The sequence below is a fragment of the Giraffa tippelskirchi genome, chromosome 2 (genome assembly GCF_054371585.1).
Source record: "Giraffa tippelskirchi isolate mGirTip1 chromosome 2, T2T-mGirTip1v1.2.pri, whole genome shotgun sequence".
Classification (NCBI taxonomy): Eukaryota; Metazoa; Chordata; class Mammalia; order Artiodactyla; family Giraffidae; genus Giraffa; species Giraffa tippelskirchi.
Window position 1 is genome coordinate 73,192,765 of NC_137276.1, and position 16,520 is coordinate 73,209,284.

Below are 16,520 nucleotides of genomic sequence, written 5' to 3' on the forward strand. Positions count from 1 at the left end.
ACACTGCCTTGCACATCAGCAGCACTCATTAATAGTTTTTAAATTGATTCTAACCCATCCCAAGTCTGAATTTCAAGTGTGTCTTGTGGAAGGACCTGGCCAGGATTGCACCATGGGTTTGCACAGGAATTATTTTTCCATTCCACACATATCATAAAACCTTTAGTTTATCTAATTACTTGTCTCTAGTGCTCTCCTCTTGATGGGGCTTTGAACTGTGTTGACTTAGCTAAAATGGTAGTATTTCCCAGAATCCTCTTCCCTGTATGGAACCAGGTCAGGGCTGGGCATAGAGGAATTTTCTTGAGATGGGAAAGCCAGAAGTGAAGTAGCCGCCCCTCTGGTGTAGGGTGCCAGGCAGGCCACCTTAGCTCATGTTGATCTAATGGCTCATCCTGTTGGCATGGAGCAGCACCTGGGCCTGCAGTTCCTTCAGCTCCCACACAGTTTCCTCCTTCAGATTCTCTGAGCAGCAAGCTTGCTGTATTTGCAGTTCCATGGAGAAGGTGCCAGCTTTTGCAGTTCCCCTGCGTTGTCTAATTTGGAGGTAATGAGAGACAACCATGGTTTCTGGCCCATGCTCACTGGTTCTAGTGTTTCCCACGCTTCCAGTTTATGTTGCTTGCCCCACTTTAGGTGCTGCATTCCTTCCTGATTATCAGAGCTGCTGACTCACAGCGACTTCAGGTCCCCACCGGATGCAGAGGCTACAGCCTGCCACTGAGTCCACCAGCTCCCACAGCTGTGCAAGGTGTAGTCTTTATAACAAATCTTTATTTCTGCGTCACTCACAGCGGCTGTGCTCCTCTGATCAAACCCAAGCTCCTACAGCCCTTTCCCCCAGGCTCTCTGGATACAGTATCTTTGATCACATGACTGCCCCAAAGAAATTTGTTCTTGGTGATTGGGCAAAGTCACTGTCAAAGCAGGATTGGTGAGCCTCTCACACCCTTTCTCTTTCCCTTGCCACAATCAGTGTTGTTTCTGGAGGCAGGAGCTAAATCAGAGCTGACTTGTAGTGAAACTCAGTGCAAGATATCTTGGAGTTATTCAAGGCTGTATCTGCCCATGCAAAGTTGAGCTGAACTGAGCTTTGCTGTCACTGCTTTTGGAGGCTGTGGGCCACCTCCACCCCTTTGTGGTTGCTCTCAGATGTCACTGGTGCATATGATCTTGTGCAGAGAGCTGGGCTTGTGGCTCGTCACAGTCAGACTAGAAGGGGTTGCCTATAGTAAGTGCTATGTTCCCAGAGACTCTGAAGACTGATGTCTTCATCCGGGTGTTTTAAAGTCCAAAATTTCACCATTAGGGAGTCATTTCTTTGGATTAGTTTTCCTGATGTCATTAAAATGACATACACTTTTGATAAAAGGATCATCTGCAGAGTGTAGTGGAAATAACATGGTTTCTGGAATAATGTAGCTCTGAACTCAAATCCTATCATCTCTGCCGTTTAAAACAGCTGTGAGACTGCAATAAGATAGTCATTTAACTTCTTCACACTGCAGTTTTCTTGCCTATTAAAATAGGAATAATAATAATACCCAGTTCAGGCTATACCTTAGTCTGTTCAGGCTGCTGTAACAAAAGTATCTTAGACTGAGTGAGTGGCTTATAAACAACATAAATTTATGTGCACAGTCCTGTAGGCTGGTTGAGAATCTGCTTCCTGGTTCATAGACAGCCATCTTTTTGCTGTGTTCTCACATGGTGGAGGGCCTCTTTTATAAGGGAACTAATCCCATTCATAACTCCACTTTCATGACCTGATCACCTCCCAGAGGCCCCATCACATAATACCATCACATTGGAGATTATGAATTTTGAGGGAACACAAATATTCCATCCATGGCAGTATATAAGCCAACATATATGAAAGTACATAGCACAATGCCTGGCACATAGGTGATACTGAGGAAACGTTAGCATTTACTCCTGATTTCCTTTTCTTGAGGTGAGTTGTACATTGGAATTCTCAAGTTCTGGGTACTGGGTCTTCATCATCATTATTGCAGTACCATCACAGTCCGGATCTAGTGGGTGAGTGTTAAGAGTCTACTATGAGTGCATATATGTGTGTGTGTATGTGTTTTAGCAAAGAGAAAGGTCACCAGAAGACCAGAAGATGAGATAAGTAAGTTTGGAAAAACTGGTTCATTCTCATCTATTAATACCTCTTTCTACTTCCATTGCCACTGTTCCAATTCAAGTTGTCCTTAATTTCCTAGATTATTTCAATAGTTTTACCTGGTTATTTTGACTCTATTCTTATTTCTTTTTAGTTTATACTCTTCTTAGAAACCAGTGATCATGTTTATAATAGCCAGGACATGGAAGCAGCCTAGATGCCCATCAGCAGACGAATGGATAAGGAAGCTGTGGTACATATACACAATGGAATATTACTCAGCCATTAAAAAGAATACATTCGAATCAGTTCTAATGAGGTGGATGAAACTGGAGCCTATTATACAGAGCGAAGTAAGCCAGAAAGAAAAACACCAATACAGTATACTAACACATATATATGGTATTTAGTTAATTGGTAAAGATAACCCTGTATGTGAGACATCCAAAGAGACACAGATAAATAGAACAGTATTATGGACTCTATGGGAGAATGGCATTGAAGCATGTAAATTATCATATGTGAAACGAATCACCAGTCCAGGTTTGATGCATAATACAGGGTGCTCGGGGCTGGTGTACCGGGATGACCTAGAGGGATGGGATGGGGAGGGAGGTGAGAGGGGGGCTCTGGAAGAGGAAAAAAAAAGAAAAAAAAAATAAACCAGTGATTAAAGTACAAATCGAAATTTATTTTAAATCCTTAAAACTCATTGATTCTTCAAATTATACTTGTCATTTGATCTAAATCCTAATCTTAGCCTGGAAAGCACTCCACATCCTGGCCCCAGTCTACCCCTCCCCCATCAACTTAATTTCCCTCTTCTCCCCCCAACTCATTACACTTTAGCCACACTAGAACTCTCCCAGAATTTTGGATCCCTCAATTTAAGGCCTTTGTTCATCTTTCCCTCATCTCTCCTCCCCTCACTCCTATTCTTCTGTCTGACTTCTACTCAACTTTCACATGTTTGTTCATATGTAATTTCCTCTAGGAAACTTTCCCAATGCAACAAAATCAGGCTCACTTCTTATCTTTCTCATAGAAGAGCTCTTCTATGGTTTTCTTCTTATAGTCTGTGTCACATTTCAAAATTATAGAATTATGTGTATAGTTTCTTTCTGAGTGTTGTCTCCTCTTACACAGTGGGAGCACGGCAGTCTTGTTCCCTGCTTCATTACCAGCAACTAGCACACTGCCCCTAGTGCAGAGGTCTCAGTGCTGGTTAATGATGAATGAATATAAAGTAGTATACTGGGATAAATCTATCTGCATGTGATTCACATGTTCTCTTCCACAAGGTCACGGTCTTGAGCTTGTGATCTCAGAATCTTACAAAAGCCACCAAGATAATACAGATCCTGTTTAGCTCTTTTTAATTTTGTTTCCTTTTTCTTTTTTAAACTGAGACATAACTTACACAGAGTAAACTGCACAAATACTACATGTGCAGATGGTGAGATTTCTATAAGTATACACTCATGGAACCACCACTCAGATGAAGATCCAGAATATCCCAGCATCCAGTAGGCTCCTTTGTACCCTTCTGATTCTATAATCCCCCTTCTTCCCCTTCCCCAACTTGGTCTGGTTAATCACTCTTCTAGTTTATATCACCAAAGATTAGTTTTGTCTGCTTCAAAATTTTATGTCAGGGAAATCATACAGTTGGTATGTTTTTGTCTGGCTTCTTTTTCTCAACATGTTTTGGTATTCAGTCATGTTACTGTGCTCCCACTCTGTAAGAGGAGACAACACTCAGAAATAAACTATACACATAATTCTATTTTTTTTTAAATTTATCTGTTGTGACTTCCTTGGTGGTCCAGTGGCTAAGACTGTGGTCCATTGCATGGGGCCTGGGTTTGATCCCTGGTCTTTGAGTTAGATCCTACATGCCACAACTAAGACCTGGTACAGTCAAATAAATAAATAAAATATTTAAAAATATATTATATGTTTAACTGTTGAGTAGTATTTCATTGAATACATATATGTGTGTGTGTATATAAATACACACATATTGTATATATATGTGTATGTATATATGTTACAATTGATCCATTCTACTATTGTCTGATATTCAGTTGTTTTCAACTTTAGACTTTTATCAATAAAGCTGCTATGAACATTCATGCACATGTCTTTTGGTGGACATGTCTTTGGGGATGGAACAAGGAGTGGAACTGGTGGGTTTCTGTCTTTAAACCAGGCTCCTTTGATCTGTGGTGCATTCTTTTTTTCAATATTTTATTTTATTGAACTTTTTATTTTTACTGGAGTATAGCCTATTAACAACATTTTGATAATTTCTGGTGAACAGTGAAGGGACTCAGCCATACATACACGTAGATCCATTCTCCCCTCAAACCCCTCTGTCCTCCAGGCTGCCACATAACATTGAGCAGAGTTCCATGTGCTACATAGTAGGTCCTTGTTGGTTATCCATTTTAAGTATATCAGTATGTACACGTCTATCCCAAACTCCCTAACTGTCCTTTCCCCTGGCAACCATAAGTTTGTTCTCTAAGCCTGTGAGTCTGTCTGTTTTGTAAGTAAGTTCAATTGTATCATTTCTTCTTAGGTTCCACATATAAGGGATGTCATATGATATTTCTTCTTCTCTGACTTACTTCACTCAGTTCGACACTCTCTGCTGCTGCTGCTGCTAAGTCGCTTCAGTCGTGCCTGACTCTGTGAGACCCCAGAGACGGCCGCCCACCAGGCTCCCCCGTCTCTGGGATTCTCCAGGCAAGAGTACTCAACACTCTCTAGGTCTATCCATATTGTTGCAAGTGGCATTATTTCATTCTTTTTAATGATTGGGTAATATTCCATTGTATATCTGTATCACATCTTCTTTATCCATTCCTCTGCTGATGGACATTTGGTTGCTTCCATGTCTTGGCTATTATAAACTGTGCTGCAATGAACATTGGGATCCATGTATCCTTTCAGATAATGTTTTTCTCTGGATATATGCCCAGGAGTGGGATTGCAGGGTCATACAGTAGCTCTATTTTTAGTTTTTAAGGAAACTCCATACTGTTTTACATAATGGCTGTACCAATTTACAGTGTAAATTTACAGTTTACAATTACAATCTCTCCACACCTTGCCAGCATTTATTGTTCGTGAATTTTTCGGTGATAGCCATTCTGGCTGGTGTGAGGGGATATCACATTGTAGTTTTGGTTTGCATTTCTCTAGTAATTAGCAATGTTGAACATTGTTTCATATGCTTATTGGCTATCTGTTTGTCTCTTTGGAGAAATGTCTATTTAGGTCTTCTGCCCATTTTTTGAGTGGGCTATTTGTTTTGAGCTGTTAAACATCATAAGCTCTTTGTAAATTTTGGAGACTAATCTCTTATTGGTCACATTATTTACAAATATTTTCTCCTAATCTGTGAATTGTCTTTTCATTTTGTTTATTGTTTCCTTTGCTGTGCAAAAGCTTTTGAGTTTAAGTTGGTCCAATTTGTTTGTTTGTGTTTTTATGCCCTTTATTTTGGGAGATGGATCAAGAAATGTATTGCTGTGATTTATGCCAGAGAGTGTTTTGCCTATGTTTTCCTCTAGGAGTTTTACAGTGTCTGGTCTCACATTTAGGTCTTTAATCCATTTTGAGTGTATTTTTACGTGTGGAGTTAAAGAATGATCTAATGATGATATTAGACTGTTCAGTTTTCCCAGCATCATTTGTTGAAGAGAGTGTCTTTCCAATATTGAGTAGTGTTTCCTCCTTTGTCATAGATTAATTGACCATAGGTGTATGGGCTTATTTCTGGGTTTTCTATCCTGTTCCATTGATCTAATTTCTATATTTGTGCCAGTATCATACTGTTTTGATGACTGTAGCTTTGTAGTATAGTCTTAAGTCAGGGAGACTGATTCCTCCAGGTTCATCTTTTGGTGGACACGTTTTTGGGGATAGAATGAAGAGTAGAACTGGTGGGTTTCTATCTTTAAACTGGCTCTTTTGGCCTGTGGTGTATTCTTCAAAAAATTCTGGCACATCTCACTCTGAATTTAAAACTGAGATAAATTAGGGGTGATTATCCATGTAGCTCCAAGCTTCTTACTTGTGTGAAATCCTTTCTATGGCTTTTTATTAATTGCATTCAGGAATTTGTGTCAATATCATTTAACAATTTAGTACTAAGCCGGTGGGATGATAGTACCAAGCAACTTAAAATTGTTCTCTAAAGGGACTCTGTCTTTTGAAGCTTAGTCAGGAACCATATTAAGTTTATTCAAAAATGGTCATCTAAGCCAATAAGAAGATGTTATTCTCTTTGTTTAAATCATTGAGCTACAGAATCATTCCAGGACACATTTTTTTTTTCAATTATAGTGATCCTAAGATGATTGCTTTGGCCATCCCTATAAAGCACTGTAGCTAACAGGTCATTTAGCCTCTGATTTATACTAAATTCCAGTAGTAATACTGACTGTTTGCTATAACATAGGTGTGGAAGATTTTCTGACATAACTAGGTAGTTATTTTTTCCTTTCTGTAGGAACACATAGGGCTAATAAGCTGTGACCATTAAATAATATCCATCAAATTCTGTGTTCCTTTTTCCCAAAAGATAAGTTATACTGTAGGAGGAAGAACTTTATCCCTGAAGATTTTCCTGCCAAAACCTTCTTGTTCCCCTTGAAGGACTCTTGTGTGTTGTTTGATTTTCTATGGGAGAATTTGCAAAAATTTCCCTTAGTACCCTGTATGAGGTAAGGAAAACTCAGAGTTGGCCCCAGGGGAGGTAATAAGTACAGTTAGACCACCTTGCCCATTGGAGGCAGTGGACCAGTTACTCACCTAGACCACAGAAAGGGCTATGCCTACCTCTGTCTGCTTCTAAGAACTTAAGAGGCTTATCAGCTTAGAGGGGCTGGAACCACCCAGTTGGGGAAGAATAGTACTTTCATCAGAGAGATGGAAGCATGTGGCAAATATGTGAATCACGCTTTGAGAGAAAATGCAGAGACAACCACATCCATTTGGACACCTGCCTCTTAGTGTCCTGAAACATCCTTCTCATTGCAATGAAAAACATTTCAGGAATGGGAGGCAAGCCTCCTATTTTAACTAAATTCTAAAATAGCATTAAATGATTTTATTTAATTCCCACTATTAGCCTAACTAAGCAGCTATCATCATCATCCCCAATTTAAATATAGGGAAACTAAGGTTCTTTGAGGTTGAATATTTTGGCTAAGCTTGCAGAGTGGTGATATAGAGATATGAACCCAGGCAGCTCAACTCCCAAGCCTGAAAGGGTTTGGGGAAGAGGTAGTTCCAACACAGGGTAATATCCTCCCATTCTCCCCTTACCTTTTTAAGTTTCATCTGAAAATGTCATTCAAAGTCACCTTTACTGCACAGAGGACATGAAGAGACAAATAAATATGGGGGAGGAGGAAATGGAAAATAAAACTCCCACTGGGGTCTGGCTATTAATGTGTTTGCACTGTTCCTATACATGAATAGATCTGGTTCTGAGTCTGCTACTGAAAAGGAACCAAAAATGACCTTGAATTGAAACTCTTGCATAGGAAGGTGCTGTGATGAGCTCAGAGAGACCACAGCACACCTCTGCAAGGGCTCTGAGCACCATCGTCATGGTTGCTTCCAGCCAGTGGAGGGATGGGGCGGGGGCATGCTGGTTATGTAGTTTCAGTTCTGACGAACTACATGACTACCAGCACAAGGCCTGGGTTTTCCTCTCTACAGGATGGAGATGTCCTTTCCAAAGGAGAGACTCTTCCATCAGTGGCCTCTTAAGATATGCTGCCTTTGTGGAGGCAAAGCCCTAGTTAACATAAACATGGTTGAGATGAGGGGGTCTCTTAAGCAAATGTCAATATCAGCCAAGCCCTCCCCTCTTCTACCTCATCCCCTATCGTTGCTTTTGCTCTCAGTCATGTCCAACTCTTTGTGGGCCCCTGGACTATGGCCTGCCAGGCTCCTCTGTCCATGGGGTTTTCCAGGCAATAATACTGGAGTGGGTTACTATTCCCTTCTCCAGGGGATCTTCCTAACGTAGGGATAAAACCCATGTCCCCTGCATCTCCTGCGCTAGCAAGCTGATTCTTTACCACTGAGTCATATTGCCTATTGTTTCCCCTCTTTTCCCTCTTTCAGTCACCTTTTGCTGTTCCTGGAACATATCAGGCATGCTCCTGCCTCAGAGCCTTTGCACATGCTCTTTATCCTGCCCAGGAGCTTCCCCTTTAGCTACTCCATGGCTTCCTTTCTTCTCTCAGGCCTTTCCTCAAACATCCTCTCTTCAGTGAGACCTTCCCTAGTTATCTGTTATAGCCACAGCTGCATTCTGAACTGCATCCATCCTGCAACACACAGTCCTGCTTCCTCTCCTCTTCCCATTTTTGATTGTCTCCTCTAACTGAAGGTTAGCTCCATGAAGGCAAGGATTTATGTCTGCTTGATGCCTGTCTATATTTCAGCACCCAGGCAAGGGGTTAGCTGTGCGATTGTGCTAAGTTGCTTCAGTCATGTCCCAATTCTTTGTGACCCTATGGACTATAGCCCAGCCAGGCTCCTCTGTCCGTGGGATTCTCCAGGCAAGAATACTGGAGTGGGTTGCCATTTCCTCCTCCAGGAGATCTTCCCAACCTAGGAATTGAACCCAGGTCTCTTCTGTCTCCTGCATTGGCAAGCAGGTTCTTTACCACTAGCGCCACCTAGGAAGTCCCCAGTGTGTAATCAGTACTCAATAAAGAAACATGTGAAATGGATTAACGAGTAGATTCACAGATACTGGCTCTACCATATATTACCAGGCAACCTTTAGCAAATCAGTTAGTGAGGTTTATTTTACTTCTATAAAATTGGGATGGTAATTTCTACCCTCAAATTGTGAATTTTAAACAAGATTACAGAAGTACATTCCTAGGACAATATTTGCATTCACTCAATGATTTATTTTGTGAGTTTGATGAAAGTAGTACACATAATAGTAGTAAACATTTTTAGATTATTTATAGAAAATAAACTACCAGGCATGGTTTTAAGCACTTTATCTACCTTAATTCATTTAATTTGTACATCCTGTAAGGTATGTACTATTATTATCATCATCATGCTTCTGACAAATAAAGAAACTGCAGGACTAACTTGCCCAAGGTCGCAAGACTAGAAAAAAAAATCACTGAACCTGGATTTGAACTCAGGCTGATCTGTTTCCAAAGTCCATCAGTTAGCTACTTCCCCACATTGCTTCCCCCAGGAAAGAAGACACAATTTATTTAATACAGGTATAGAAAAGCACATTCAAGTAGTGAAAATTTCAGTTCACAAATAGTTTATTTTTTTTAACTAGTAGAATGTCTTTGTAGATAAAAAATGATAATAATTCACTTTCTAAATCAATTGGAATATTTAGTCAGTGGCTAAATTATATTAAACCCCAAACCATGAAATATCTTTGGACAAGAAATGGTACCACTGAGGAGCTATGTGGAAACTGCATTTTATTTAGACACAGTCTATATGAACCAATACATTTCCATTTTAAAATAGAAAGCAGTGTCATTTAGTTTCCAAAGTTGAGTGGAAACAAAAACCAGGGCCATATAGACACACCCTAAACCAAGCACCTGCTTTTGAGGTTGCGTCAAATATTATTATCCTGTTTTTCTTGTGAATTGGCTTCAATCATTTGTGATTCCTGTGCATTTAGCATATCTCATAACCAGCAGTCATTCATAGTCTATTTTAAGTTTGGTTGGTTTCGCTCATGAGAGAGAACTCAGTAAGACTATGTCTTCTCCATTCATGGTGCTGGTTCTACAAGTCACTGCATACCCATTAGGGCGCATACACACACAAACTTTCCAAATCGTCTTTAAAGGCTTTCAGTTCCCTTTTTTCTTTTTTTGGTTTATATTGCCTTCCCAGTAATGGCTAAGACATTGTCAGTTTGCCTTTCTTCTTGAGATTTCTCTAGAAGGCCTTGTGGCCTGAGCATTCATTTGGGACCCAGTTTTAATTTCCCATTGGTTTTGATTTGGCTGTTTTACTTGCAAGGACAAATAGCCATTTAAGCCAGCTCAAGATGAAGGGCTTTAGCATATTGTATTACGTCACTGTATTTTTAAATGATGAAGGAATGTGGAAATCCAAGAACCAGGAACCGTATTAAATGTTGGCCTCAAAGAGCCTGGAGCTCAAAGGTGACTCTAGATTAAAGAAGGCTCCCAGGCCTTCAGCCGCAGGAGTTCATGGATCTTTGATTTCTATGATTAAGTGACATGCTATATGTCCACTTCATCTGGTCCTAGCACTAAATGATGGCTATTTTTCTTCATGCTCAGGGCCCTAAGAGAGAAACTGATTGGTCCAGTTCATCTTCAAGGGCAAACTAGAACTCCCTGACCAGTCTATGGACTGTGTATTGGTGCCTGGGCTACAGCCAATCATTTGTGAACAGAGGAGGTAGGGCTCTGAGTATTAAACATGGCTTCCTGGGCCTGCCCCTTTGGCAGGAAGTGTGGGCAGGGTGGATCACCTCAGAAGAGGTTGTGAGTGGGTTGGCACAGTGCTGACCTTTCCAGAATATCATCTTGTAAGAGACTAAAGTGTTACCCAAATCACACAATTATTTACCAATGTAAGATGATATTATATTGACAAAGATGCAACTTGGAAAGACATCTACAAAACCACATATATACATCTTTGCAATTGGCATGCTTAAAACCTGAAACAAATTTCATTATTTTTTTGCAATATGTTTTATCTAAAAATGTTTGTTCTTTTGCCTGATAAGTCAAGCTGTTAAAGCCCTGTGGCTTTCTTAGTCAGGCCCTCCAAGTTTTGGTGAACAGATTACACTCAGCACAATTCTAGCTGATTCCATTCATAGAAGTTTCAGTGTGTTGACCAAACTGAGGCTTCATTAACCTCTGCAGTTGCCTAGTCAATTATTGAGGTTTTGTTTTAATTGAGCTGGTTAAACCCACTGACTGGTTATTGCCATTGACTGAGTATACACAATGCCAAGGGAGACAGTTTTAAACACAGGCAGAACACATTCATGACTTCAGAGGTCCCTTGTGTCAAATTTGTGATGCCCATGGTGTTGGTGAGCTCTCCTTTGAGGATTGGCCTACTGCCACCCATGGACCCTGAAGAACAAGGGGCATAAATGGGAACATTCAAGATCCAGGTCTGGATGCATTGCTGCAGTGTCTGGGAGAGTTGTGGTGGTGGTGGTAGGGATGGCTGGTATAAAGTTATATGGTATGACATACTTGGCCTGCATTACAATTCTAGAGAGCAAAACCCCCTAGGCAAAGATCAGATCCTTATGCTTAAGGTAACTATTTTAAGATGAGTTGAGTCACTACCCATGCAGGCATTGGTGACATGCATCTATGTGAATGGCACTCTCTTTTCTTGAGTCCCCAACAGAAACCAGTCTCTCCTGACACTAGAGGTCCATAGCACTCTAGCTGTGCTTCTCTGTAGCCTAAATCTTTTTCTACCCATGTTGAAAATCTCTGTCTGATTTTTTACCACCCTCTGATGGAAGCTTATATTAAGACAAGATCAATGTCTAGTTCCTTTCTGGTGTTCCTGCCATTTAATAAATATTTGTTGAATGAACGAGAGTATGGACCCAAACCTTTTCAGTCACCAGACTGACTGTGGCCATGGTGCTTCACTGTTCTCTTTGCTCAGTGACAATATTTGGCTTAAGAGGAATGTCTGAGATGGTATCATTGTCAAGTGAAGCTAATTTCAGTATCAAGTTTATTTAAAATTTTCAAACGTCTGTAATGTAGATACTGTGGAACACCATCAGTATATCCGGTAATATGTAGAAGAGTCCACAGACACAGTAGATTACCAGCAGGAGGACAAAATTTCAAGGGGACAGATCAGTAAATTTCCTTGAGTGTATGGAGAGAAGGAGGTGGAGAAGGGGGAGGAGTGGCAGGTAATAGCTAATGTTTATTGATAATTTACCATGTGCCAGGTCCTGTTATAAGCATTTTACATAATTAACTCATTTAAAACTCACAACAGAGACTTACCTTGTAGTCCAGTGGCTAAGACTTCATGCTCCCAATACAGGGGGCCCTGGTTCGATCCCTTTTCAGCAAACTAGATCTCACAGGCTGCAACTAAATGTCTTGCATGTTGCAATAAAGGCCCAGCACAGCCAAAATAAGTAAATAAATAAAACTCACAACAGACGTGCGGGAAAGTTACCGTTATCCCATTTTATAGGTGAGTCTGGCACAAGATAGAGCAAGTTTTTATGTGGTCTGTGAAGTCTGACTTATAGTCCAGGACTCCCCTTCTCCTTCACCTTCCTCTTTTTCCTTCCCATTCTGTTTGTACCTCATAAATTCAAAACATTGTTGATAAATGTCAAATATTGTTAAATACTAGATGTTAAAATATGGCTACGTGGCACAGGATCTGCCAAGAGGAGCTACCCCACGTCCAAGGTCAGGAGCAGTGGCTGCGCTTTGCTGGAGCAGCCGTGAGGAGATACCCCACGGCCAAGGTAAGAGAAACTCAAGTAAGAGGTAGGCGCTGAGAGAGGGCATCAGAGGGAAGACAGAATGAAACCACAGTCACAGACAATGAACAGCCAATCTGATCACACGGACCACAGCCTTGTCTAACTCAGTGAAACTAAGCCATGCCATGTGGGGCCACCCAAGACGGACTGGTCATGCTGGAGAGGTCTGACACAGTGTGATCCACTGGAGAAGGGAATGGCAAACTACTTCAGTATTCTTGCCTTGAGAACCCCATGAACAGTGTGAAAAGGATAAAAGATAGGACTCTGAAAGATGAACTTTCCAGGTCGGTAGGTGCCCAATATAATACTGGAGATCAGTGGAGAAATAACTCCAGAAAGAATGAAGGGATGGAGCCAAAGCAAAAACAACACCCAGGTGTGGATGTGACTGGTGATAGAAGCAAGGTCCAATGCTGTAAAGAGCAATATTGCATAGGAACCTGGAATGTTAGTCCATGAATTAAGGCAAATTGGAAGTGGTCAAACAGGAGATGGCAAGAATGAACGTTGACATTCTAGGAATCAGCGAACTAAGATGGACTGGAATGGACGAATTTAACTCAGATGACCATTATATCTACTACTGTGGGCAGGAATCCCTTAGAAGAAATGGAGTAGCCATCATGGTCAACAAAAGAGTCCGAAATGCAGTACTTGGGTGCAATCTCAAAAACAACAGAATGATCTCTGTTCGTTTCCAAGGGAAACCATTCAATATCACAGTAATCCAAGTCCATGCCCTGACCAGGAATGCTGAAGAAGCTGAAGTTGAATGGTTCAGTGAAGACATACAAGACCTTTTAGAACTAACACCCCAAAAAGATGTCCTTTTCATTACAGGGAACTGGAATGCAAAAGCAGGAAGTCAAGAAACACCTGGAGTAACAGGCAAATTTGTGTTAAAGCAAATGAATGAAGCAGGGCAAAGGCTAATAATGTTTTGCCAAGAGAACGCACTGGTCATAGCAAACACCCTCTTCCAACAACACAAGACAAGACTCTACACGTGGACATCACCAGATGGTCAACACCAAAATCAGACTGATTATGCTCTTTGCAGCCAAAGATGGAGAAGCTCTATACAGGCAGCAAAAACAAGACCGGGAGCTAACTGTGGCTCTGATCATGAACTCCTTATTGCAAAATTTGGACTTAAATTGAAGAAAGTGGGGAAGACCAGTAGCCCATTCAGGTGTGACCTAAATCATATCCCTTATGATTATACAGTGGAAGTGACAAATAGATTTAAGGGACTAGATCTGATAGACAGAGTGCCTGATGAACTATGGACGGAGCTTCGTGACATTGTATAGGAGAAAGGAGCAAGACTATCCCCAAGAAAAAGAAATGCAAAAGAGCAAAATGGCTGTCTGAGGAGCCCTTACAAATAGCTGGGAAAAGAAGAGAAGCGAAAAGCAAAGGAGAAAAGGAAAGATATACCCATTTGAATTCCGAATTCCAAACAATAGCAAGGAGAGATAAGAAAGCCTTATCAGCGATCAATGTAAAGAAATAGAGGAAAACAATAGAATGGGAAAGACTAGAGATCTCTTCAAGAAAATTAGAGATACCAAGGGAACATTTCATGCAAAGATGGGCTCAATAAAGGACAGAAATGGTATGGACTTAACAGAAGGAGAAGATATTAAGAAGAGGTGGCAAGAATACACAGAAGAAATACACAAAAAAGATCTTCATGACCCAGATAATCATGATGGTGTGATCACTCACCCGGAGCCAGACATCCTGGAATGTGAAGTCCAGTGGGCCTTAGGAAGCATCACTATGAACAAAGCTAGTGGAGGTGATGGAATTCCAGTTGAGCTATTTCAAATCCTAAAAGATGATGCTGTACATGCTGCACTCACTATGTCAGCAAATTTGGAAAACTCAGCAGTGGCCACAGGACTGGAAAAGGTCAGTTTTCATTCCAGTCCCAAAAAAAGGCACTGCCAAAGAATGCTCAAACTACCTCGCAATTGCACTCATCTCACATGCTAGTAAAGTAATGCTCAAATTTCTCCAAGCCAGGCTTCAACAGTACGTAAACTGTGAACTTCCAGATGTTCAAGCTGGTTTTAGAAAAGGCAGAGGAACAAGAAATGAATTTCCAACATCCACTGGATCATCCAAAATGCAAGAGAGTTCCAGAAAAACATCTATTTCTGCTTTATTGACTATGCCAAAGCCTTTGACTGTGTAGATCACAACAAACTATGGAAAATTCTTAAAGAGATGGGAATACCAGACCACCTGACCTGCCTCTTGAGAAATCTGTATGCAGGTCAGGAAGCAACAGTTAGAACTGAACATGGAGCAACAGACTGATTCCAAATAGAAAAAGGCGTACGTCAAGGCTGTGTATTGTCCCCCTGCTTATTTAACTTCTATGCAGAGTACATCATGAGAAACGCTGGGCTGGAAGAAGCACAAGCTGGAATCAAGATTGCCAGGGGAACTATCAATAACCTCAGATATGCAGATGACATCACCTTTATGGCAGAAAGTGAAGAAGAACTAAAGAGCTTCTTGGTGAAAGTGAGAGAGGAGAGTGAAAAAGTTGGCTTAAAGCTCAACATTCAGAAAACTACGATCATGGCATCTGGTCCCATCACTTCATGGGAAATAGATGGGGAAACAGTGACAGACTTTATTTTTGGGGGCTCCAAAATCACTGCAGATAGTGATTGCAGCCATGGAATTAAAAGACGCTTACTCCTTGGGAGGAAAGTTATGACCAACCTAGACAGCATGTTAAAAAGCAAAGACATTACTTTGTCAACAAAGGTCTGTCTAGTCAAGGCAATGATTTTTCCAGTGGTCATGTATGGATGTGAGAGTTGGAGTATAAAGAAAGCTGAGTGCCGAAGAATTGATGCTTTTGAACTGTGGTGTTGGAGAAGACTCTTGAGAGTCCCTTGGACTGCAAGGAGATCCAACCAGTCCATCCTAAAGGAGATCAGTCCTGGGTGTTCATTGGAAGGACTGATGTTGAAGCTGAAACTCCAATACTTTGGCCACCTGATGCAAAGAGCTGATTCATTTGAAAAGACCCTGATGCCTGGGAAAGATTGAGGGCAGGAGGAGAAGGGGATGACAGAGGATGAGATGGTTGGATGGCATCACCGACTCAATGGACATGAGTTTGTGTAAACTCCGGGAGTTGGTGATGGACAGGGAGGCCTGGCATGCTGTGGTTCATGGGATTGCAAAGTTCAGGCATGACTGAGCGACTGAACTGAACTGAACTAAGAGTAATTTATTCACTCATTAATTTATTAACAAAATTTCATGAACCATTATTATGTGACAGACACCTTTCCAGCAGTGAGTATATATGCCTTCTGAGAAGCCTTGAATGGTCCCAAACGAGGTGATGATCATTCCCGATTTCATCCTTGTGGGACCATGCTAGCTCTTTTCTGCTCTCATTGAAGTAAGCCTAGGTCTTTGATAGTCTTCAAAATATTAATAGAATGTCAGTAAGATAGACAAATGCACTTTTTGCTAATCTTATTGCTTCTCAGAGTATAATGTTGGTGTAGTGTTTTTCAAAATAAAACAAAACTGTCCTTCACTGGTGAAGATGAGATGAAGTGAAGATAAGAGTCTGAGAGCCCTATCTTACTGCTGTCCATAGCTAGTATCATGTGCAGCTACTCCAGCTTGGGCAGGTCTACTTTTCCAGTCACACCAGATGAAGGCGTTCACTGCCTTGAACCTACTCTGACTTTCAAAGATACTACTCCAAAACCTCCAGTATTATTTGGATAAATAATTCCCACTTCCTGGGAGGGTCTTTTTATTCCTCATTTGTTTTTATTG

General features: G+C 41.0%; 1 protein-coding gene across 8 annotated transcripts in view; it reads left to right on the plus strand.

Moving 5' to 3' along the window:
* LOC145537959 (uncharacterized) overlaps window positions 1-16,520 on the plus strand; it is a 475,282-nt gene that overhangs the window by 140,113 nt on the left and 318,649 nt on the right. For 7 of the 8 annotated variants that reach the window (XM_081569007.1, XM_081569005.1, XM_081569010.1 and 4 more), the window contains one exon: window positions 12,557-12,674. The exons of the other annotated variant lie outside the window; for it this stretch is intronic. In XM_081569007.1, coding sequence (XP_081425133.1) covers window positions 12,567-12,674 — 108 coding nt within the window. In that variant the 5' untranslated portion in view covers window positions 12,557-12,566. The remainder of the gene's footprint in view (window positions 1-12,556; window positions 12,675-16,520) is intronic. 8 annotated transcript variants of the gene reach the window in all.